The sequence below is a fragment of the Cheilinus undulatus genome, linkage group 5 (genome assembly GCF_018320785.1).
Source record: "Cheilinus undulatus linkage group 5, ASM1832078v1, whole genome shotgun sequence".
Lineage (NCBI taxonomy): Eukaryota > Metazoa > Chordata > Actinopteri > Labriformes > Labridae > Cheilinus > Cheilinus undulatus.
In genome coordinates, this window is record NC_054869.1 from 33,465,160 (window position 1) to 33,488,862 (window position 23,703).

At 39.4% G+C, this 23,703-nt stretch overlaps 1 protein-coding gene across 1 annotated transcript in view; it reads right to left on the reverse strand.

Moving 5' to 3' along the window:
* Window positions 1-21,938, reverse strand: part of kcnip3b (Kv channel interacting protein 3b, calsenilin) — a 93,274-nt gene extending 71,336 nt beyond the window's left edge. Inside the window, exons 1-3 of the mRNA XM_041788373.1 lie at window positions 21,848-21,938; window positions 16,786-16,866; window positions 7,555-7,647 (exon numbers count right to left, since the gene is read on the reverse strand). Coding sequence (XP_041644307.1) covers window positions 7,555-7,647; window positions 16,786-16,812 — 120 coding nt within the window. The 5' untranslated portion in view covers window positions 16,813-16,866; window positions 21,848-21,938. The remainder of the gene's footprint in view (window positions 1-7,554; window positions 7,648-16,785; window positions 16,867-21,847) is intronic.
* Window positions 21,939-23,703: the final 1,765 nt, after the last annotated feature.

Sequence of the window (23,703 nt, forward strand, 5' to 3'; positions counted from 1 at the left end):
TTCTGAACATGGAACGTTTAATTTCCTGTAATCTGGGGAATATTCAAACAAAAATTTTAATTGAGTTAAGGATTAAAGTTGAGCTACTTCATGCAAGAAGCTCACATTGACACAGGATTTGATCTGTCATTTTAACATGGTCATTTTAATAAAAAACAATAACACAATATGATGAATAGAGACCGGCACTGCTCACCCTGCCAACCTCCTTGTTCTGAGTTGAGGAATCTGTTGATTTGAAAAAGCCACTCTATGTTACCAAACAGTAAACTGAAGTTTTGGTTACATTCATGAATTTCTCATGAGGGAGAAATGATGTCAAAAGTGCCCATCCTGGTTCAGACTGCAAGCTACTCGCAAAGCATTCTGGGATTTAAGTTTACTGCATTATTTGGCAATCTTTTGTGTCCTTGGCAAAAATGAACAAGTTGTGGCGCGCCGGTAGTCGAGTGGTTAAGGCGCATGCCATGTACGCAGGCGACCCGGGTTCGAATCCGGCCCGTGGCACTATTTCCTGCATGTCTCTCCCCGCTCTCTCCCCTGTTTCCGACTCTATCCCCTGTCCTATACTATCGAATAAAGGCCAAAAATAAATCTTAAAAAAAAAAAAAAATGAACAAGTTGTATCTGGTGGTTCTGTCATGATGGCCACCATGATTGTCCCTTTACAATTATAAAAATTAAGAATTTCTCAGGCTTTGAAAACTATTGGAAAAATCTGAGCTAATGTAAGAGTTCAACGAAAATATATACAGTATATTATAGGAGTTTTAATGATATAAATTCACTGAACAGCTTATCTTAACACTGTCTGTTGATGTCTGTTGAGCCGATGTCACTGCCTTCATCGAAAATTAACAGCTAGCTAAATGCTGTTTTCGTTTATTGTGAGGTAAATCGGTCAGCCATAGTGGCCTACGGATCATTTAAGGCATAACAGAGATTTCTGCTCGGACCATAGCTCACCGTAAGGTCAGGGGGCAGGCTAGTTGCTGGAGTGCTTGTCTTTTTTTGTTTTTCTTTACTACAACCAGACAAAGCAGGATCAAACACCTTTCCTGCTGAAAGTGTGTTTTAATTTATATTTCACTTGCCTTTAGTCCTGGATGATTTAAAGAAGCAGACTGTGGTGTCGTCTCTCTCTCAAAGCAGCGACAGTTCATCCCTCATGTCTGTTAGTGTTGTGATGCTAAAGTTTAGTAATGCATCTGACGACAGACAGGCTCTATTCCTGCCAAGTCTGACACAATAAAAGTCTCTAATGCTAATCATCACTGAAGACTTTTATTATTATTAAATTAGAGATTTTTAACCCTAAATTGTCAGTCTGTCATGACATAAATGTGACTGTTTCTCTGGTGGCTTATTAAAGAAAGCTGTAACATAGCAGTCAGAGGATTCCTCCAGTCTGGTCGTAGGTTTTTTTTAAACTGAAACTAAATGGATTTATACGGATTTTCTGTAGGGCAAAAATTAACAGGAATATTCAACATGACACCACAGTTCAGATGGTGGCAGTCTGAAATCAATTAGTCTTTCCTTCTGAAGAACGTTCCTCACTGAGGGGAACTGTCAGATGCCATGAAAATATTTGGTCAACATCTCTTAACAGCGGTACGCTGTGAATGCCTATTGTTGTCAACTCCAACGCTCAGCTCCTTTTCCATGTGTGATCCCTCAGTGTCTACTCATGATTTCTTACTCTGTCTACTGTCCTGTCTTCTAAATTAGGGACAAAAATGCACATTAGATTCTATAAAAGCTAAAGAAAAGAGCTTTACTGCTCCATTTTCTATCTCCTTAAAGCCCCAGAAACAATTAGACAATATTTTTCAAAAGGCGCAGAGAGAATAGCTCCCCACAATCCCCCGTGGGAGCAAAATGTGTTACAAATAGCAAAAGTGCTACAAACCAAATAACAATCGCATGAATAAAATTAAAATGAATAAAATATTTTCTTATACAATCATACTATACTGTATATGTCACTGGAGAGCAGGATAAACTCAAGCAAACAATATCAAGATGATCATTTCTGTTCACTTTGGCAACCTGAAATCATTTTTCTTTGCACTTTTAATTCTAATCTAGAAACCCAACTATTTCCCTATAAGACACGATCATGAGTATTTTGTTAGCTAAAATAAAGCATGCTTAGGATGCAAGTCAAACGAGTCAACGTATCAGCAAAAGTTTGTACAAACAAATTGTGAACATCCCAAGAATCTGAGCAAATTTATCCAGAGCAGACCTTTTCAAACATGTAGCACAGAGCGGGAGATTATCATCAGTCATGATCTCAGCTACTGAAGACACTACCTGGTTTAAGAAAGAGAGGATACATGGGTAGAACAAGCAAAATGAAGATGTTGGTTTTCCTTGCAGAGACTGTTTTTACATTGACATGAATGCGTGCAGCTTTAACATCAGCAAGCAGAAGCTAACACAAAATTAAACCACTACATTCAGTCACAGCATCGTCAGCATAAATCATACTGTAAATTATTCCAGGCAATAACCTGCTCTGTTCACACACAAGCTCGGTTGGACAACGCAAGATTATATTCAAATGCCTTGGAAGATAAAAGTCTGTTCAACCGATACCGACCTTTTTGTTTTCATATTTGTCTCTTGGGTAAAGCCTTGACAAGTTCAGGACTGCACTACATGTGCAAAAGTAGTTTAAAACTCTTTTAGTTAGTAGATTGTAGCTTCAAGGGGCAGCCAATAGTCAATAACAACTGCTGTCATAAGGGACCTTGCATTAAGTTTTACACTGGGGTCATAGAAATGCATTTAGGAAAAACACACAGGACTGATTTTTGACTGTTTGATGCAGGACAATCAGATCACGTACCACCAGACTCATGAACAGTTTCTTCCCAAAAGCCATCCACTCTCTAAATCAGCAACACACACCATAGACACCAGCATTAAAATCCAAGATGTGTGCAATGCAATACTGTTTTTAAATTTTCTCTTTTTTAAAATATTGTATACTCATGCACTTGTATACTGATGCACTTTTTTTATTCTAATGCACTTTTACAGTACCTCAAGTTTTTTAATGATGATTGAGTGTGTCTGTCTGGTCTGTTGAATATGTTTCTGAGAGTGTACTTTGAATGTTCTTTTTAGTTTACTGCTGGGAGGGGCATGTGCAATTTTGTTGTATTTATGCAATGACAATAAAGGTTTCTATTCTATTCTATTCTATTCTATTCTATTCTATTCTCTTGTATGCTCAACTGCAGTAACATGGCAGAGCAACAGTGTGGCCTCAGGAGTTTTGTCTTCTTCAAAGTCTTCAAAGTTTAGGACAAATATTCAGCTCTTTGCACAGAGGAATAAGATAAAGTTTCAGCTTCAAAGACAACACTTGTTGGTATCATTAATTCAAAAATACTTTCCTTAAGCAAGTCCATTCAAGTCTTAAACAAAGCAGTGTATAAAAGCCTTTGTCAAAGAAGAATAACAATCTGATTCATTATAAAAGAATATGTTAGAGCTCTCTGGCAGAGATCTCTAAGAATGACTCAGAATGAGAGGACAAAAACGAACGCTATCGATCAAACTCATTCTTCTGCTAAAAACACACTGAAATGAGTCACACTGTAAACCCTCAGACACCCTGATGCCTCACAGCAGGATCTCATTCAAACACCTGCATGTCAATAACAGAGAGAGAAAAGAGAAAAAAACTAAATGTAGAAGAGCGCTGCTGCAGTCGAACACAGACGTAAAACTGCTGAGAGTAATGTGATTCATGGTTGACATTTATGAGAGGAGAGAAACACTAAAAAACAACTCAAGTCTGAGCCTACCTGATGAACAGAAAATTAATGATGGTTCTTTTTAAATGTTGGATCGATCGTTTAAGTCAAATTACAAGCAAAAAAATCAATTATCGCTCAGTTCTAGCTTCTAAAGAGTCAACATTCACTGCTTTCCTTTGTCTTGATAGTTAACGGCACATGTAACTTTTCATTCAAATATTTAACAGTAAATTGACAGTGCTTGTACAGTGATTTATAATCTTCTGACCACTCAAAGTACTTTTACACTACATGCCACATCTACCCCTTCAGATACACTCTTACACAATGGTGGCACTGGATGCTACGTCGAGTGGCCATCAGTATTAACTAAAACCCATCAACATGCATTGCTGCTGGCAGGGCCACGCTGAACAATATGGGGTTAAATATCTTGCCCAAGGACACTTCAACATGATCACTTAACTGCCAACTCTCTGACTAAGAGAAGACTGAATCTTCCACTGACTTCCACTAAATGTCATACAAATGGTGTTTATACACATGAAGAAAACCTGGGAAATTTCCAGAATTTTTCTAGGTAAGCTTTTCTGTATAGATGAACTTAATTTTTGGTCTGGCTTTAGCCGCACTCTCCCTTTGCAAAAGTCACATTAAGCCAAACTGAGTACATGCAAGAATGGAGCAGACTTTATATAAATCTATATAACGTGACTGGTGAGTGAGTGGTGCATTGAGGCTGTTAACATGCAGGTAGAAAAATCTAATTACTGCATTAGTCTAACTAAAGCTGGGCTTTTACAATCCATATAAACATGTTAGCCTGACTGAAATCTACTGAATTGAATTTCTCTAAGATGAAATAACAAACCTAGATAGGTTGATTTAAGAGTAATTTTCACCTTAAACAGACTGGACTGACATTTGGCGTATGCGCCACCGTCTCCATGCCAGGCTTCCACCCAAAAGTTGAAGCTCAAAGTTGTAGGCAAACATTGGCTAAAAGCTTCAGCCTATTCCTTCACAATGTGGAAAGATGAAAAGAAAAAGAGTTTATTTTAACTTATTGATCACTCAAGGGGTCATACAGAGTTCTTCAGCTGTGTTCCCTCTGTCTCCTGAAGGAACACTATCCAACAAATACTTATATTAGTGACTGTTTTATTCACCTGTAGCTTAAAAACTTCTACCTGACAGCCTCTCTCTTTCTCTCTGCCTCAGTGAACTATATTTCCAGCAGCAAAGACGTCTTTTATCCTCTAATTATATATTTACATCAATATTACCTGGAAAGTGATAAATCTGACCACAGCTTAATCCTCTAGATCACTCACTCACTCGTTGAGCTTTTATCATTGAAGATAAGGCTATTACAAGAATATTAAATGAATTATAGGCCAATACTAATGTACCACGTACGCGCCCTAGTCCACACATGCACAATAATTAGAGACAGCAGGAGCACGCACACACACACAGGCAGCTAGAGGCTTTAAGTTTAAAGTGAAGAAGAAAATAGAAATGTCCGTTTTTAACCTGAAATGTTTCAAAGCTGTCCCTCTTCTGCTGAAGAGAAAAAGCTTTTTTGTGTGTATGTTTGTGTGTGTATGTGCTGCACAGAGTCTGTCTGAGCAGCTCCATCCTCGCTGCCCTACGGAGCTGTTTTTCACTTCACACACGTCATGAAATGGCATGAAACTGCTCACATATGTGTGTCTAGAACTAGAAAATAATACAGCAAATCATTACTCTGCTAATTCTGGGCCTCAGCTTGTCCTGGGCTCTTTATAGATCTGGGGCCCCTGGGTAATTGTACGGATGCCTTAATCCAGTTCAGTTAACAAGCTAAACAGGGATAATAGCAGCTATCATAACGGAGTCAGACATTCTCTCCTTACTAAATCGATTTGCTCGCTGTGCTTGTACACTAGGAAAAGGCAATAGTCTGGTTAGGTACCTGAACTGAGGGGCCTTGAGGTTAAGGCGCCCCATGTACACCGATGGCCCAGGTTCAAGTCCAGCCTATGGCTCCTTCGCATGTCCCTCCCCCACTCTCTCACCCCTGTTTGTGGACTCTATCCACTGTCCTCTTCTATAAATAAAGGCATAAAATGCCCCAAAAACATATATTAAAGAAAAATGTGTCCTAGCTGAGCTATAACTGTGGATAAACTTTACTGTGCATAGAAATATACTGACTGTTGTGTAGCAAGTTAATCAGGAAAGAAATCAGGGAAAGCCTGTCCAAAACTTAAAAAAAAAAAATCTTTTCAGGAATAAATGTGAAAAAAGCCTTAGACATCACTTTAGACCTTGGTAAATATTGAAAAGCCTTTTCACCATGTATGACAAAGACATTTAAACATTTATGGATCAAGCTGAAAAAAATGAAGAAAAATATCTATTGAGTTTGTGAACTTAGATTTCTAAGTATGTTGTTATATATATATATTTGTTTTCAAGATGTCCCCAACAGCTGTGGGAGCTTTTGGCGGACATTTTTCACAATTTGCTGACAATCTGCACACTTCATGATTTATTGATTCCTCATGTAACAAACCACAGATTGCGTTTTTCTGCAGCTTTTCAATAGTATAATTGGCATTTTAAAGAACCAGATGTACCACAATGAATCAAAGATGGGAACAATAAACGCACATGCATCATTAAAACGTCAGGGTGCAGACCTGACTGATTATGATGGTGTGATTGACTGATGGATTTTCTGACGGGTGTATTGACCCATTAAGTGATCTATGGTGAGTCTCATTGGTACTCTTCCTCATTGTCATTACTCTTACTTTCATCTGCTTGCAGAAGTGAGAGCCATCCATTTAGAGGTTTGTGTGTTTCTGAGTGTGTAGGAGGAGATTATTTCTCCTCTGTCAGTGACCTCCTGCTTGCATCTGTGCGTGTATAAATAAGACAACTTAGATATGTTTGCAGCCTTATTTCACCCACTGCAAGCAAGTCAAAGCAGTTGCATTCTTCCTTTAGAATTTCGTATTTTGCATCAGCAGTATCAGGTTTTCCCTCATTTCCAGCCGTTCATCATTGAAGGGGAAACTCGCCCAGGAACAAATTACCCTGGGAGCATTAATGAGCAGAGCCTTCAAGGTGTTAGAAGTCACTTCAGGGAGGCTGGCCTTTCACTTTCCAGTCTATTACCTCCGATTTAGACTCAGATTGTGTTTTGAGCCAAACAAACAGAAGCTGAGTTACAAACACAATCTCCCTCCTCTTCATAGGATTTGGAGATTTAAGGCAGACTGCGCGGATTTTACAGTAACCAGACTGTATTTAGAGATTTTCCAGTCACGCGTGAATCACTCGGAGCCAAACGACGAGGTCTCGAACATAAAGTGGGAAATAATCTCGCGGATTAGGAAGAGAAACACGTGTAAAATTGGCGAAGTGAAGGGGAGGAGAAGACATGATGCGAAGTGACACTTTGCTGGAAACCGTCTGCAGAGACGCGTCTCTCTCCAGCTCAGCCTCCAACAGAGCTGCTATTACATAACTTCACTTCTAAACTCTGCTTTCGGCAAAATCATTTAAAAAGTGGGTGCAAATGAGCCTCTAGTGGTTGTGGGGGATTTTTTTTTTCATAGCATCAATTTGGCCAACAAGTAGCACGGAGACCGGATCCACGCTGTTGATTTAACTTGGGTGGCTGTTTTTGTTTCTTCCACGCGCGTAAAAACAGAAATCATCATTCGTAACTACCGAGATCACGTATGAAAGGATAGGAAGAAAAAGCATAAAATGTGTGTCTTACCTGCATGTTTATGTGTGTGGTGACGGCGACACTGATGGCTGTTTCTGTGTCCTCTCTGCGCGGACTCTCAACCTCTGACTGGCGCTCCTCTGCCTGCGAAGGAATGCGCACACACCCCGACACACAGGCATGGACGCGGGGAGAGAGATGAAGAGGGGGTGGGGTAGGGGTGGAGTGAGAGGAGAGTAGACCTTTATCTTTTACAGTGTAAAGATGTGAGCATAAAATTAACAGGTTAGATTAGTATGTGGCATAGATTGATCTGAAAATCAAAAATATTTTAAAATAATAAGCTTCCCTTCAGGCTGTGCGGACACCGGATGTGTAAAAACCACAATCAAAGCTCACCTAACGAGCAGTAAGAAAATAACTGTAGTGAAATAAGTTGTAAACCATCTACCTGGATATACAGTGCTTAACAAATTTATTAGACCACCTGTCATATTTGTCTCAGAGACCATCCAGCATCATGAAGTGCTTTAACGCAGACTGTCATTTTCAGTGAATTCTCCACGTTTCACCATTTTGACCAGGAATGAGGAATTTCAAACTGAATTCACCCAAATTTTAGCCGGCTCACTGGGCTTCTCTGAGAAGTCAGAAATGAATCAAGCATAACATTCAACCACTAAAACTAAAATTTCTGTTCAGGAATGCAAGTAAATAACTATAATCTGACATATTAACCAAGAAATAATAATGTGCTTTATTTTGTTTTCAGTTTTTTTGTAAATCAGTAAATTTGAAAATTCATGGATAACAATAATAATTATATTTTAGCATTAAAAATATCATTTGGGTTAAAGAGCTTCTACCTATTGGTGTATTAACCATTGCAGAAACATAAAAATGATTTTGGTAATTACCAATGCTGTTAATTTAGAGCAGCTGTGGCATAAACCTTACTTTGGTTAGGGTTAGGGTAGTCTAACAAATGCATTAAGCAATGTATGTAAAAAACTTTCTGACTTTAAATATTTTCTAGGTACATAAGCACTACACATGTGGCTTTGTTGTGCATGTTGGGTAAGTCTTTTTTCTGTACTTTCGCTGTTAGAATTTGGTACAGTACTGTGCAGAACTTTAATAACCTTGCAAAGCAGGTGGATACACCAGTTTCCTTGTTTTTCACTGGCCCAAATCCATCTGGCATGTCAGGTTAGGACTTTAAGGCATGTTTGGGACAAAAACTGAGGCTAAAGTAAGGTGTGTAGGGAGGAGGATTGACACATCCCTGTTCATGCTCAGGATGTCCCTATGGGAGCATGGAAAAATAATCTGTTAATGAAAAAAGCTTTGCACCACCTTCAGGGCTGAGTCGGGGCAGGGCAGGTCACCTATGGTGACATGGCTCTGGCAAAAAAATGCAATTGTTTGACCTTGGTTGGGTCTCTTCAACAAAATACAGTCAATTTAATGAAAATATGTGATGTAAAATAAGTGATTGCATAAATGTTCTCTCTGTGTGGATAGGTCTCTATCAGGCTTGCACATTTGGACACTGAAATTTTACTCCATTCTTTGCAAAACTGCTCAAGCTCTGTCATGTGATAAGAGGATCAGGTGTGAACAGCTGTTTTCAATTCCAGCCACAAATTCTCTATTGGTTTGAGGTCTGAGCTTTGACTCAGCCACTCCAAAGCATTCACCTTGTTGTCAAACCATTGTCAAACTTGTTGTTTAACCATTTTCAAGTAGCTTTTGCAGTATTTCTCTAGTCATTGCCTTTGCTGGAAAATAAATCCTCTCCAAAGCTGAGTTTTTTTGCTGACTGAATAAGACTGTCCTTCAGGATTTACCTATATTTTGCCATATTCTACCCTCATTTTACCCTCCTTTACAGGCCTTCCAGGGCTGGCTGCTGAGAAAGATCCCCACAGCATGATGCTGCTACCATGGTGCTTCACAGTGGGGATGGTGTGTTTGTGGAGTGTTTGGTGTCTGCCAGACAGCGTCCTGTCTGATGGCCAGAAACCCCCATTTTGAACTCATCAGACCAAAGAACTTTCCATGTAGTCTCACACATGCCTTTTGGTGAACTCTAGTTAAGATTTAATATGTTTTCTTTCTCTTTGCCACTCTTCCATAAAGCTTTGACTGGTGAAGAACCTGGTCAAAAGTTGTTGTAAGCAGTCTCTCCCATCTCAGCGGCTGAAGCTTGTAACTCCTTTAGAGTAGTCGTGAGCACTTGCTGGCCTCTTTCACTACTTTCCTTCTTGCACGATCACTCAGTTTGTGAGGACAGCCTCATCTGGGCAGATTTACACATGTGCTATATGCCTTCCATTTTTTGATGATGGGTTTAACTGAACTCTCAGGAATGTTCGGTGCCTTGGACATGTTTTGTACCCATCCCCTAACTTATACTTTTCAACAACATTTTCTCTGAAATTCTTGGAGTGTCCTTTTGTCTTCATGGTGTAATGGTATAACCTTGCAAAGCAGATGGATATGCCTGTTTCCTTGTTTTTCACTGGTGAATCCATCTTGCAAAGCTCCCATCTGAACCATTTGGGCCCAATTAGAAAGTGACAGGACCAATCAGCGGCGAGGGGCAGTACTTTCAGGCACAGTAGAGTCGTGACGTAAACAAGCAGCAGCAAGAGCTGGTGCAGTTATGGAGGAAGAGATTAGTGTGGATGCTGCTAAAGCGCCAGTTTTATCAGAACTTGATTTCTTCAGAAGAACAAAGAACAGCAGTGAGTTGTTTTCTTCTCAAAAACGAAAAAAGTCGAGTACTTACATGTCTGTAGTCGCCATGTTTCGCATTATTCATCAGTAGCTGCGCACACGCAGCTTGATAGTGTTTACGTCACGAGTTTTGTTGCTCTGATTGGCCCATAGAGATGTGACAGACAGAACCTTTACCTAATCATAATCCGAGTTTTTTTTTTTTAAGCCTCTGCCTTTTCTGAAATGTTTCCTATTAAAGCTTTCCCAGATGGAAGAGTGAAACAAATCCATCTGGCGTGTCAGGTTAGTAATGGTAGCCAGGAATACTGATAAACCAGTGACTGGACCTTCCACACACAGGTGTCCTTATACTACAACCACCTGAAATACATTCACTGCATAATTGTTAGACTACTAGCACCAGTTGGCTGGACCTCTGTTGAAGTGGGCCAGCCCCTTAAAGAAGGGGCTGGATATTTATGCAGTCACTTATTTCACCTTACATAATTTTTATTCAATTCACATTGCTTAGTAGAAATCTGTTTTCACTTTGACATTTAAGTTTGTTTTTTTTTGTCAAAAAAGCCAAATTATGTTGGTGGTAAGACAATATTGTTTTATAAGCTCACCCACCTGTGGTATTTGAAAAATAAGGAAATGTTAAGGTGCAATAAACTGCACTTTCTGAAGTGTTCACTTGAGGCTGGCTGCAGAAGAAGAAAAAAAATGCTGATTAGTTCAACACTGAACACTAAAAAGGATAATAGTCATCAACCTAACTTGGTAGCCAAATCTGTGTTCTTGCTGATAGCTTAAAGCTTCTCAGAGCATCGGTAAATTCTTTATGACACCTGGAGGGAATTATGCATGCAGTAATTTTAATGCACTTGTATCTGCCTGTCCACATTTAATCTCACATACTAGAGGACACATCCGCCAATAATGAGTCATCAGATTTAAGCTTAAGCTCTATAAGCAGACTTGAATGCACAAATTTTTTATTTTTTCTTAGTTCTCTGTGGTCACGAAATGGTAATATCTGGACTAAAATATATAGAAACAAGCTTAGCTTTATCCCGTCAGCGTGAGTAATGACAACATGGCAGGCTGAGGTCTGTCCCATCACAGTAACCAGTGTATTTATGTTTTAGAAATCACCAGAAAATGATCTTTCATCGTGAGAAAACAAGTTATGATATCTCAGAATAATGAGATAAACTGGTTCATAAATCTGTAAACCAGCTATGTCATACCAAGATATACTAGTACATAAGTCAAAATCTAAAAAAATACTAAAAATAATTTGTAACTTTGGGACAACCAAAATGATTTATTATGGGAAAATACCTAACATCTGTAAACCTGCTGCTGAAGGCAGGAAGTACTGTAAATCAACAGTTGGGCCAACTTTAACATAGATAAATATGTGATATAGCAATGCATATGTATGCCAAAGTTAGGAATTAATGTCTGTAGATGATCAGTGACAATAATGTTGAATAAAGGCAGCTGATGCTGAAGAACCTTTTTCAACCAATTCATAAACCATATGCTGTGCAACCTGTTGGATTAAGGGACAGGGCATTAAGCTAACCTGCAGACATTTTTGGTTTTGATTTTGATTTTGATTTTGAAATCAAAAAAGAAGTGGAAAACTTATTTGCTAAAACAAGCTTTTCTTAGTCTTTGGCATCTGAATATTGTAAAAAAAAATCAGCAGTCAACATCTATACCAGATAAATTATCAACTGCAATGAGATGCATTTAAGACTTAAAAAGCCTGTTTTTCTTAACTTCTATCTAGCTTGCATACTTGGAGGAGATCTCAACTCTGGGGTAAAATCTGCAGTTTATCAACAGCTTTAGAAGTCTTTAGAAAGGGCATATTAGTAAAAGATTCTTGAATAATTTATTCAAGTAAATCAACATCAGATTAATAAATTTAACCTATTAACCAGGAGATAATGATGAACTTTTTTATTCATTCAAGCCTTTATATCTGTTTCTTCCCCCAGTGATCAATGTGGTCAATTACAGCATTACATGTTAAGAGAGGGGAAGTCCCAATGTGTGTCTTTATGTCCTGCATTTGATTACAGTGATTGTCGTTAGAGTGAGTGGTGCAGAAATGCAATTACAGCCCTGGCGGAGAATCTTTGCACCAGGCTAGGAACTGAATCAATTTAGGTGACCTTGGCTCTCGGTGAAGCTGCTCGGAGCAAAGAGAGAGAGAGAGAGAGAGAGAGAGAGAGAGAGAGAGAGAGAGAGACTGTTGCAAAGATGCTAACAGCAGTTGCAGCAGGTCAAGCGTCCTCACACATGGAGTTTGTTGCATAATGAACAGTAAGAAATGTAAATAGCCTGCAGAATAATGAACGAGGAAAGGCCATCTGTCTCATAAGACTTGCATTTTATTAGCAACCATGGTGGAAGAAAGGTTTTCATATGTTTCTAGAACGTGCAGTTTACTTGTTCATACATTCACAGGGGGTTAACTTTAAAGAAAGCCTGCTGTAAATTCTGTACTTTCACAAGTGGAGAGAGAATTGAACTTATCAATGATGCTGGATGTATGTAAGATTTTCACCCAAGGGGTTCTGATATACCACAATATACAGTATGTATGCTAAAAATATCAATAAAGACAGCCCTTGAACAGTTCATCTGTACTCCCTATATAAGAAATACACATCATGAGGAGAAAATAGATTTTTTTTGTGTCATTTATCATTAAGTTTATGAACCAAAAACAGCCATGCTTGTGATTGTATGCTTTAATCGTGCCATTATGGTGCTTTATTTTGAAGGAACAAGCTTTGTTAACGAGGTATTATGACAATCTAGTTCTTAAAAGGTGATGCCTTGTCATTACATGAAATCTAAATATAACTCTGAAATGATTAATTTTGGTATGTGTCCTCACTATGCCTTTCACATCCTTATAGGATAATGCATGACCCAGAGTTGATTCAACACACATGCAATTCTATAACCAAACTATCTTAAACCCACCACACTGTCTGTGCATACAAATCTCTCAGTTTAATTGAACAGGAGGATTAAATGCCTCAGGAGGTGCAGATAAAGTAGCGAACAGTCTAATGCCTTGTGTTTACTGTTGGTAAAGCCTCTGGTACAATAAGAGCAAAGACAAACAATACTCTCACGCTGAGATTTAAAGTTTATTCCCCAGCTCACTACAATAGGATAAAAATAACAATCCCACCTCAAGGATAATTTTCTTCAAGGGTATTTTTATGTCATAAGCCTTTTTTTTCCCCACATGCACTAAGCTACCGAATTTTCCAGGGCTGCGTGTGTGAACATAAATGGGTAAACTTTTCACCCTGACATTATTCAGACTTTTCCCTGGCAGCCCATGAGTAAAATGTCAACAAGAAGTCGAGGTGAGCTGGTTTGTGAAGGTAATATTCAGAAATATTCATCACAAGTGTGTGTGTGTGTGGGGGGGGGTGGTGGTGGTGGTGGGGCATCTTTGCTGCTACGTCTGGAACTGTTTGGATCTTTATCCGTGATAAAGCTGCGCCGCTGCTTCATATTGCTTTCTGCATTCCAGCTTCTTTTCCACTTGTTTGTTGATACTTAAAATGAATCAAACTACATGTAGCACTGATATTAAGGAGCAACTGTCATCATAAAGTTGGACTTTGTTACAACCCAGTAAGATTTAAGGTTATGCTGTCATAAAGCTTTTTTGAAATTCTCAAAAGAGCCTTGATGAAATGGCCTACAGTTTCTTTAACCTTTGACCATCTCTGCCAGTAACACGTGCTGTTCTCACAGATGCTACTGTCAAACACACACAAATCTTGTGATTCATAATTTTTCTATCATTTATGGGGGTTTTTTTTTGCAAAAGGTGTGGCTCTTTCTACCCCCCTGGAGTGTTTGTGTGTGACTGAGTGTGTGTGTCTGTGTAATTTGGAGCTGATAGAGGTGCTGATGCTGATTGGCTGTTTAAAGAAAGTGCTGCTGCCTGATTGGATGCAGCCATACATCTCAGATTTTAAATCTCCACTGCTGTAGCCTGCTCACCTTTTACAAGCCACTTTCAACTAAGCCAGCATTTGAATCACTGTTTTTGTACCATTAGGGCTGTGTGAATGTTGTCAACTTGTGTATTAAGAGATTTGTTCATTTTTAAAATATATATTATTTGGGCTTTTTGCACCTTTATTTATAGAGGACAGTGGATAGAGTCAGAAACAGGGATGAGAATGCCGGAAAGACATGTGGGAAAGTAGCCACAGGATAGATCAAATCCGGGCTGCCCATGTACATGGGGCACGCCTTAAACCACTTGGCCATTTGTGCCCCAGAGATTTAGTACATTATTGGTGGATTCTGATTATTAGTTTTCTCATAACTTTTGTGAATAAACCATTTTGTAATACTGAACTAGTGGCAGCATTTCAGGACTGAGTAGCCTCTTTTTGTTTTTCCTTATGTCAAAGACAAACTGCTGTTTTAAAACAATCTGACTTGTATCACTGGCTTTCTTGGAGGTGGAGAAAATGGGGACTATATACACTTTGTTATGTCTAGGTTCCCTTAGACTGGGGACATATCACAAACTCCTGCAATAAGAGAAAATATCTGGGGTGGGCTGCATGTATGAATGCAAACAGTTTTTAACCACAGACTTACCAAGAATATTCCTTGTAAGCCCTCTTGTAGGGTTTCTGCATGAAGTGAAGTCTGGTTGAGTCCTTGTATAAATGCAGCAGATAATATGCAGAAGAATTAAATGAAAGAATTAAATATTGAGGGGGATGACATTTGTACCATGCAACTAGTGAGTGACCTGTGGGATATTAATGTATGCAGAGAAGCTGCTCAGCTCTTTCCTCTTTTTAAGTCTTCTTAAGCCTGGTTTATATCTGTGCACTGAATCTTCACCATAGCTATGCCAGAAATACCATCCCTACCTATTATACTTTAGGGTTGGTGAATCAGCATCATTCTGCGACACTCTAAGTGATACTCAGCTGTACAATTTTTCTGCCAGTTCCTGGTCCTGCCATTATATTTTCAGCTTGTTTATGTAAAGGAAACCACTGAAACTGAGCATATTATGTTGGAGTTGCCAATTATTAAGCAGCATCTGATTACGCTGGAGTTACTGCAACAATAAAAGGAATGAAAATATCAGGGGACATGGAAAGTATGGTCCCTGAATCAGCTGAGGGGGAATTTTATGCATTTGTTTGTCCACTGAGAGACATATGGATGAAAGAATGCATGCTGGAGGCTAGCATGTAGATCTGTTGTAAGTAATCTTCATCTAGAGTTCACACAGTATGCTTGTAGGCATTCAGAGACTGGCATACATCAAGCATTATCCAAGCGGACCAATCACAGGGCTTGCAGTCTGCATTGTTTAGAGGTGTTGCACTTCATGGAGGTGCACATCTGCTACATGCATAGGCCTCTGTGTTGGGGTCAGGGACTTATGTGTATGCTATGGCGTATTTGATGTGGAGGCATATATCCCCACATTTTTCACTTCTGACAGTGCGTTGCTTCTTTTGTAAGGTTAAAATCTGATCAGGGAACTCGGGCCAAGACAGGGGCTAGCTGTTCTGAAATCTTTTTTACATTTTTAGATGTGCATTTGTAAAAACGGCTATAGATGAAATTTTTAGGGTTGTTTTTCTTTTTAACTTGAGTGTTACTTTGAGATTTGTACTTTACTACACTTTCAGAGAAAATGTCCTATTAAATGCCTTGCTTTTCAGTGACAGCAGTAGTTCTTTTGTGAATGATTGGGAAAATGATCATGTTGATTGTAGATACGATGTGAAAGACTCTAAGAGAAGGTGGTCACGGTCACAAAGAGATGATAACAGTTGTTCTCTAAGTTCTTTATCGCTAAATTGACTTCAAACAAAGTGGATTTCTTTTAATCTCAAATCTGTCAGCATCCTTGTCCGTGTCTCACATGTTATCTCAATCTCTATCTGCCTCGCTGTTCTCTCTCATCTTGTTTTCCACTTTATCCCTGCCTCGGTCACACACAAACACACAGTAACACACACTAGCTGTCAAACACTTGGTATGTTCACAGCTGACACTGTGCAAATGATCCCATTCTCTCTCAGTGGGTGAGCATCATTTAGAGGCCACTGAAGATGCACAGCACATTAATGTGTGAGTGATGGAGAGAGGAGATTTGCACCTAGGATTGCAAACAAACTTTGCAAAAACAATCTTTTCTAGTCTTCCCTGTTTTCTGCCTTGGTTTTTACCCACAATCCCCAGTTCAATATCTTATTCTTTCTCTAAGCCTTCATCCTAACCATGCAAACACACTCGCACATTAAGTATTCGATTTGTCTTTCTCACAGTGAGAAAGGATAACAGTTATCAGAGGGAACGGCTCAGTAGGACAAACAATCAGTCAAAGGGTCAGCTCTATCTGAACTCCAGCCGCTCACACAGAATAAACATGGTGGAGAAAACAGCTCTGGTTGAACATCGTCTGCATCTGATCCAGGAGGGACATCAGAAGATGGGTGAGTCACTGGCGTTATTTACCTGCAGCTGGTTCTCCCCCAAGGACATCCACCGGGCTGTCTGTGCAGCAAAGGAGCGATAGCATCAGGAGAGCTGGAAACACTGAGGGAGGACAGGGAGATATGTTAAAGCAGGAATCACAGGGGACAGGGGAAACAAAGACAGGAGAACAGGAGCAGGTGTGTGTTAACATGTGTGTGGGTGGAAAAATTACTCTAGTCAACATCAGCACACTGTGTTTACAATAAATATGCTAACAGATATAAAGCTGCAAACAGTTGCCATATGAAAACAAGAGATATAAGACAGAATTAGAATCATGGTTTGTATGCTTTATAAGTTGAAACAGCGTAGTGTTACAGGTTTTGTCTTAGATAGGAATATTGCTCACTTAAAAAGTTAATCTCTGGCTTGCATGAGAGAAAATACAGAATGAGCCTGAGCCAAAAATCAAAGGACAAACTGAAGTCACTTTGATAATAAGTAGAGAGGAGTTCAGGGGATCCCGCTGCAGAATTACAATATTCAGATAAGGTCGAGGATGACTTCAATTAAATCTTTTAAGTACAGCAAGAAAGGATCCACACAAAAAGAACAAAAGGAATACAGCCGGAAATATCCAGGGATACTTCTGTCTGTTCAGTACAAGATTTAAGGCAAAGCAGGTTTAAGCACTGTTCATACACAGAGCAGTCCAAGGTGCTGTACAGAGTTAAAAACAGAACATTCGAACCATTAAGAGATTAGAAAGACTTCAAAATAAAATACAAGATAAGAAGAACTAAATAAAATGACATTCAAATATTAGATCAATAAAAAAATACATGAACTAGAAGAGATGAGTATAAGAAGCTAAGAGAAGTTCAAACTTCTGGGAAAGCAGCTTACAAATGCAGAAAGCCTCAGTTTTTATAGTTTGTTGCACAGAAGAGGAGTGTAGAAACTCAAATCTGCCTCACCTTGCTTAGTTCTGATTCTGGGAATGGTAAGCAAACCCATCCCAGAAGACCTGAGGGGTCTGGATGCTCTTAGGGGACCAGACTACCTGAAGGGATACAGGGCCCTTTCTTACTAAACTAGTATATTGGCTCTTGACCACAGCGCCAGAGAAGAAAACAAGCGTACAGCTTGATAACTGGACCATGAAAACTTTAACTTCATAAAAAGCACCCAACAAAAGGACGACATCAAGTAAACACACTACATGTGTGTTAATGTGTGTGTGTGTGTGTGTGTGAGAGAGAGAGAAGGCGGAGAAAGAGAAACTTACAGCAGTAAAAAAACAATTTTCATGCAGCTTGTCATTTTCTTTGAAAAAAATGTTCTCAAGTACATTTCCTCATCCACTGAATAGGTACATTTGATGCATTTTATTTTTTTCATTCCCCTGTCATGTATTTCATAAGCAAATGCTGTACTTTTTATGCCACTGCAATTGCCCAAAAGCTTTTACTTTACTTTAAGGTCACAACTTTCCTCGTCATGCAGCTCAACATAATAGATTTTTCTTACTCGGGTACAAAATCTCCTTTTTTTATAATCTGAGGAAATTCTCCAGCTTTGACCATTACATGACTACAGAAACCATTCACTTGCCAAAATTGCAACCCCTTATTGTTAATGGAGTCTGGTGGCCCCAGAAAGGTCAGCTTCACAAAACCGTACTTCTGTACAGTGATGCTTCCTGTATCATTGCTCAACACTTGAATACACAATCTGAGCATGTTAGTGACAAAAAGAATCACTTTACTATGCACACCTGATCAGGTTAATTTGCCTTTAGGCCTACTTGGAAAATGTGAATTTATTTGTGTCACTATTGTTGACTGTTGAAGCAATGCACCAGAGAAAACAAGGTTTAACTGAAGCCAAGGATAAAAGATAACTAACCTATTCAACTCATGTGATGACAAAACATCTGACTTGACCTTATTAACCAAAAATCTTTCAATCATGACTTCAGTCCTTTAAATGAACTTCTGTACAGCTTATAAAGTATGTATGAGGCAAATAACACTAGCTTTATGTTTGACTTTAAAAACAGAAAAACAAAAATATTTTTATGCAAATTAAGTTGCTCATCACCAAAAGGTTTAATGTGACAAGCAGGAAAAATCCAAGGATGTATGAGATAAACAAAACAGAAAAATAGAACAAATGGGTTGTTTTTGTATTCTGTCTCTTACTTGCCTCCAAGAGTTTCTCATTGTCTTTAATCTATGTGATTTAGCTGACGCCATGCAGCAATTTTCTACAGTGATTAACACAATACTCTGTTATTACCATCTACAGATTGAAGAGCATCTTCAGCAGCAGAACCAAGTATTAGTATGTTTGTAGTGACTCTTTCTTATTAAAAACTCAATCAGTTTCCAGCTGTCACCAGAGTCATATTATCAGTTTTATGGCATCCAATTCAATTATTATTTAAAGGAGAAATCAAAGTAACTTAATGAGTTTAAAATGAATATCAGCCTGGCAAATTAATGCTTCCAAAGTCAGCATTAGCAAATCTTGCAGCATCAAGTGTTTTTCTACAACCCCAAGGCCTCAACAGAAAAAATAACATAAGGCCAACAAGCTGGAAAAACACTCAAATCTCCTCTGCTAAATAACATCTTTTAAACAAGGCTCATTTGTCTATTGTACATTTGACTGCTTTTGTTCAAATGAGTTAAATTACAGGCTTAAGGTTGTCATTTTGTCTTTTGCACATCAGCTAGACAGATCCCTCCCTCTGCAGATTAGCCACGGCTTTGTACACTTCCTTCTTTTTTTCTACTGTAAAATAATGTGCATGAATCTTTGCCGCTCCTGTCGACTTAAAGCCCATCTCTATGAAAGAAGGAGAGGTGGAAGAAGGAGGTGTATGTGTGTGTGGATGGGGGGGGGGGGGGGGTTGATCATCAAAGCAATGTTAAATCCTGTCTGCTGCCGACTGAAGACGAGAGCGGAGATTCCCAAAGAAAAGAGGCTCACAGTTGGGATAATCCAGACGGTAATTTGCTTTCACCTTTTGGAAGGAGCAGAAAAAGCACACACATAGAGCACATGCATACACACACACATGCAACAGCAGCAGCTCGAGAGTAATTCAGCGCTCAGAAGGATTTCATGTCTCTATGGAGAAGAATGTCTATTTTTAGCAGGGATATAAATAGATCTTTGCGTAGCTCCACTGCTTGCATTCATGTCGCAGCCTTTACTGTATATTAAGATTTCTCATCTCTCTGTAGAGAGATGCACACATCATGCACACATCTGCTCTCCCCTGGATCGTGTATGTTATAGAGGCATGAACAGTTTGCTGGCTTGAGCTGCCATTTGTCTCAGTGACATTAGTGCTGAGATGTGGATCTCTCAGCAGTGACACAAGAGGAACGGGAAAAGTGTAATTGGTAAGAGGTCATCACATTTATCAACACACTTTCCACACAGGCCTCCTCGGACCAATAAATGCACCAAACACATCAAGATAACAATCCACTTCCCTCTGTGGGGGATACTGTATCACAGAGATGGATAGTGTTGTCTACTGAGAACAAAACTAAGATGTTTCTCTTCTGATGTGTTAAATTGAAATTACTAGCAGGTCTACTAAAACAGCAAAAGGGAGGCAGTTGATAAGCACTCACTTCATAACCCGGCTTTAAAAAGTGGACACGACAGAGCTGAGGGACTTCGATGACTTATCCTGGTTGCAGGGCGGAGGTGAGGCAGGGAGCAACTTTGTAGCCGTGGAAACAGTTGCTAAGTAGCGAAACAACGGCATCCCTGGATAACGAGGGACAAAGATGCCATTGTGGCCGGAGGCGAAGTGAAGGAAAGGAAGGAGATGTGCAGAATTTTATATTACGGTTAGGAGGAAAACCTAGTGAATAACTGAGGTGGTGAGCTAACAGTGTGCCTCACAGCGGCTAACACAGCCCTGATGTTTTTTTTTTGTTGTTTTTTTTTAACCTCAGCCACATTGTCACTTCTCTACAGCTCATGCATTTCTAAGAAGCTGTCAGGACTTGTAACTCTCCATCAGTTGCCCTCAGACTTTTCCACAAGTCACCTGATTTCACCCACCTGCTCTTCTGTCTCTCATTCCCACCTCACCCTCCACAGTTTTCCATCAGCCCATTTCTCCCTAGCAAGATCGTTAATGGTTCAGCCTGTACTCTCATCTGCTTTCATGTCACTTCTCCATTTCTTTGACTGTTAAGGATACGGCGGAAAAAAATATTAATTTTTCCCCTATTTGGAAAAAAAAACAAACGTTTTGTAAGCTGTTTGCACAGCAAATTCAAGTGAATGTATTCTATTAATATTATGTTAAAATGCTGATGTGTGCACTCTGTTTAACACCAGTTAGTATATCCTAAGTATACCCTTAGCTTTTTCTAGCGAGCCTTAACATATCCCTGTGGATCCCCTTTTACCTTAAATTTCATGGTTGATTTATTTGAGAAGTATAATCTAAACTAGTAGAGGAAAATGTGTGCAAATTTGATATAATACATGTCAGACCATGTCAATAAAATGACCATTTTAGTAACATAATCATTTAAGTGTATAAAATGTAAAGTATAATATGGAATTAAGAGGGACTGATAAATGAAGAAAGTCAAAACAGCTAGGTAGATGGACATACAACTTAACCTATTTATTATTAGTATTTGCTTATTTATTTCACTTAACAGTGCCTCAGCAGTTTATTGTTTCAGCTACTGGTAGATTTTTTAAGAGAGCACAAGCTGCCTTGGTTGAAGGGGAAAAAAACATCACTTAAAAACCTACTGGGTTATCTGAAAACATGCTCTGTTGGAAACCTGAAAAAGGTGCTCATTAAAAGTCTTCTCAACAACAGAACAAGTTCTATTAGATACGTCTAAGCAACAAGGTCTTTATAGCTTTCTTTCCTCAAAGCAGGCAGAGATAAGCTGCACTTTGTCACCACGCTGGGTACCACTCAGGTTAACAGATTCAAAAACACAGATGTGAGTATGAATGTAAATAACAGTTTGGAGTTACTTAAAAAATGATAGTTAAGCTTTTGATATACTGTTGAAATATCAGCATTGGTTGATGGTCCCACCTGGACCACTTATATTCAGGTGTGATTCTCCCAGGTGCAGCATGCCGCTACTTCATCTCAGCACTGTCTTCCTCCCTCTTTTCCCATGCACATCACCCCTTCACCTCCCTCGCAGCCGCGAAATCTGAGTGACAGAAAACAGGGACAAAGAGGACATCCCATTAATATGCTAATCCATGTGGGGATGACTTCGACACGCAGAGCAGAGTCGGAAGTACATGTGTGCTAACTGTGAGAGATGCTGTGTGGAATCAAAGCTCAGAGAAAAAAAGAAAAGAGAAGGAAGAGGGTGATATGAATGTATTGTAGAGCGAGAGCTGTGGCTTTGTGCCTATGATGAGTTCGCAGAAAGGGAATCCCCACATCCTATCAGCATAAGAAACAACTCAGTGCCTGGAATTCATTGCAATAGAATGAATGGTTTCTGAAATATTCTATGCTGGTGGATCTTGCTGCATGTGCGACTAATGTGTCCTTTCCATGTGCAGCCCTGCTCGCTCAGTGCTGCCATCAATAATCCATGCAGCCTGCTTGTAAAGAGACAGCAGAGCGCTGAGGGTTTACGTAAGAGAGTGCCAGGTCTGAAAATCAGACTGTGATTGACCCTCCAGGCCCTAAATGACTGACATGAGGACAGCAAACCACAATAGCATGGACCTAGATCTGTTGACAGAGGAAAAACAAGCAGCATATGTATTGCACATTCTTGAAGAGAAATATGCTTTAAGTGAAATATGCTTTTAGTGCAAATCTGGCATATGCTGTGAAATATTTCCTGCACAAGCTGTTTGTTTTGTTCCTGATAAGGCCGCCGGCGGTTTGGAATGGGTTTTGAAAGATGTCGCCTGCTTCTCCTCAGCCTCACTGACCCGGGGGGATGAGCGAGAACAACCTGCTCTTTACTCTGTCTCAGTAAATGTACCACGCTCAGAAGAGTCCCCTGCCTCACAGAGAAAGACAGCCAGTGAAAGAGTTTCATTCTACCTTATCTCCCTGGCCAAACTCCCCTGCCTCCAGAAAGCAATTTAAAGGCCAGACAGACAGACAGATAGAAAGACAGACAGACATGAGGAGAGAGACAGTCAGAGGTGGAGGACTGCAGCCTCGTGATAACACTGGAGGGAGAGATCAGGTTCACAGGCCACACCTCAGCCAAGTTTAAGTACGGTAAGCATGCATTTAAATATGAAAGGATTAAGTGCAAATTACATTTAAATCAGAACAGGTGAACAAATTGACTAAAATAACATAAAAGGATGACTAAATTTACCTGCGTCATAAAACAAAACTGTGAAGTACTTTCAGGTTTGGCATTCCTAATTTTCCTTTCCTGCCTTCTCAACATCTACAGGAGTCCTTGCTAACTCAAAGGGCATCTAAGGGAAAGATAGCCTCAGCAATTTACAATCAAACCTAGATCAATGTGATTAGTCAGACTTTACATCAAAACTTTCCTGGGAGGAGGTGGGCAGATGTTAAAGGGTTATTATATATACGTAGCAACATCTCGTCTTGCACACGTTCTCTTTAAGGTTATATATGGTCCATTCCTGCAAATCAAGATTATCCAAAAAGTAGGAACGTGTAGAAGAGAAAAATGTGACAGGTGTTCAAGCTCACACTGTCATTGAAGCCACATATTTTTCCTCCACCCAAGGTTATACCATCTTTGGTGCTGGTATTCTAATGTGATGTCTTCCATCATGGCTGCACTTAACATTCTATCCATTTGTTGCCATTTTCAGGACCCCAGACAAATCAAATTATCAAAAAAAAACAACAAATTGTTAATGTTACTTCTTTACTAGCTAGATGCTACATACTACTTCACTGGACCTCTTTCAACCCTCCCACTA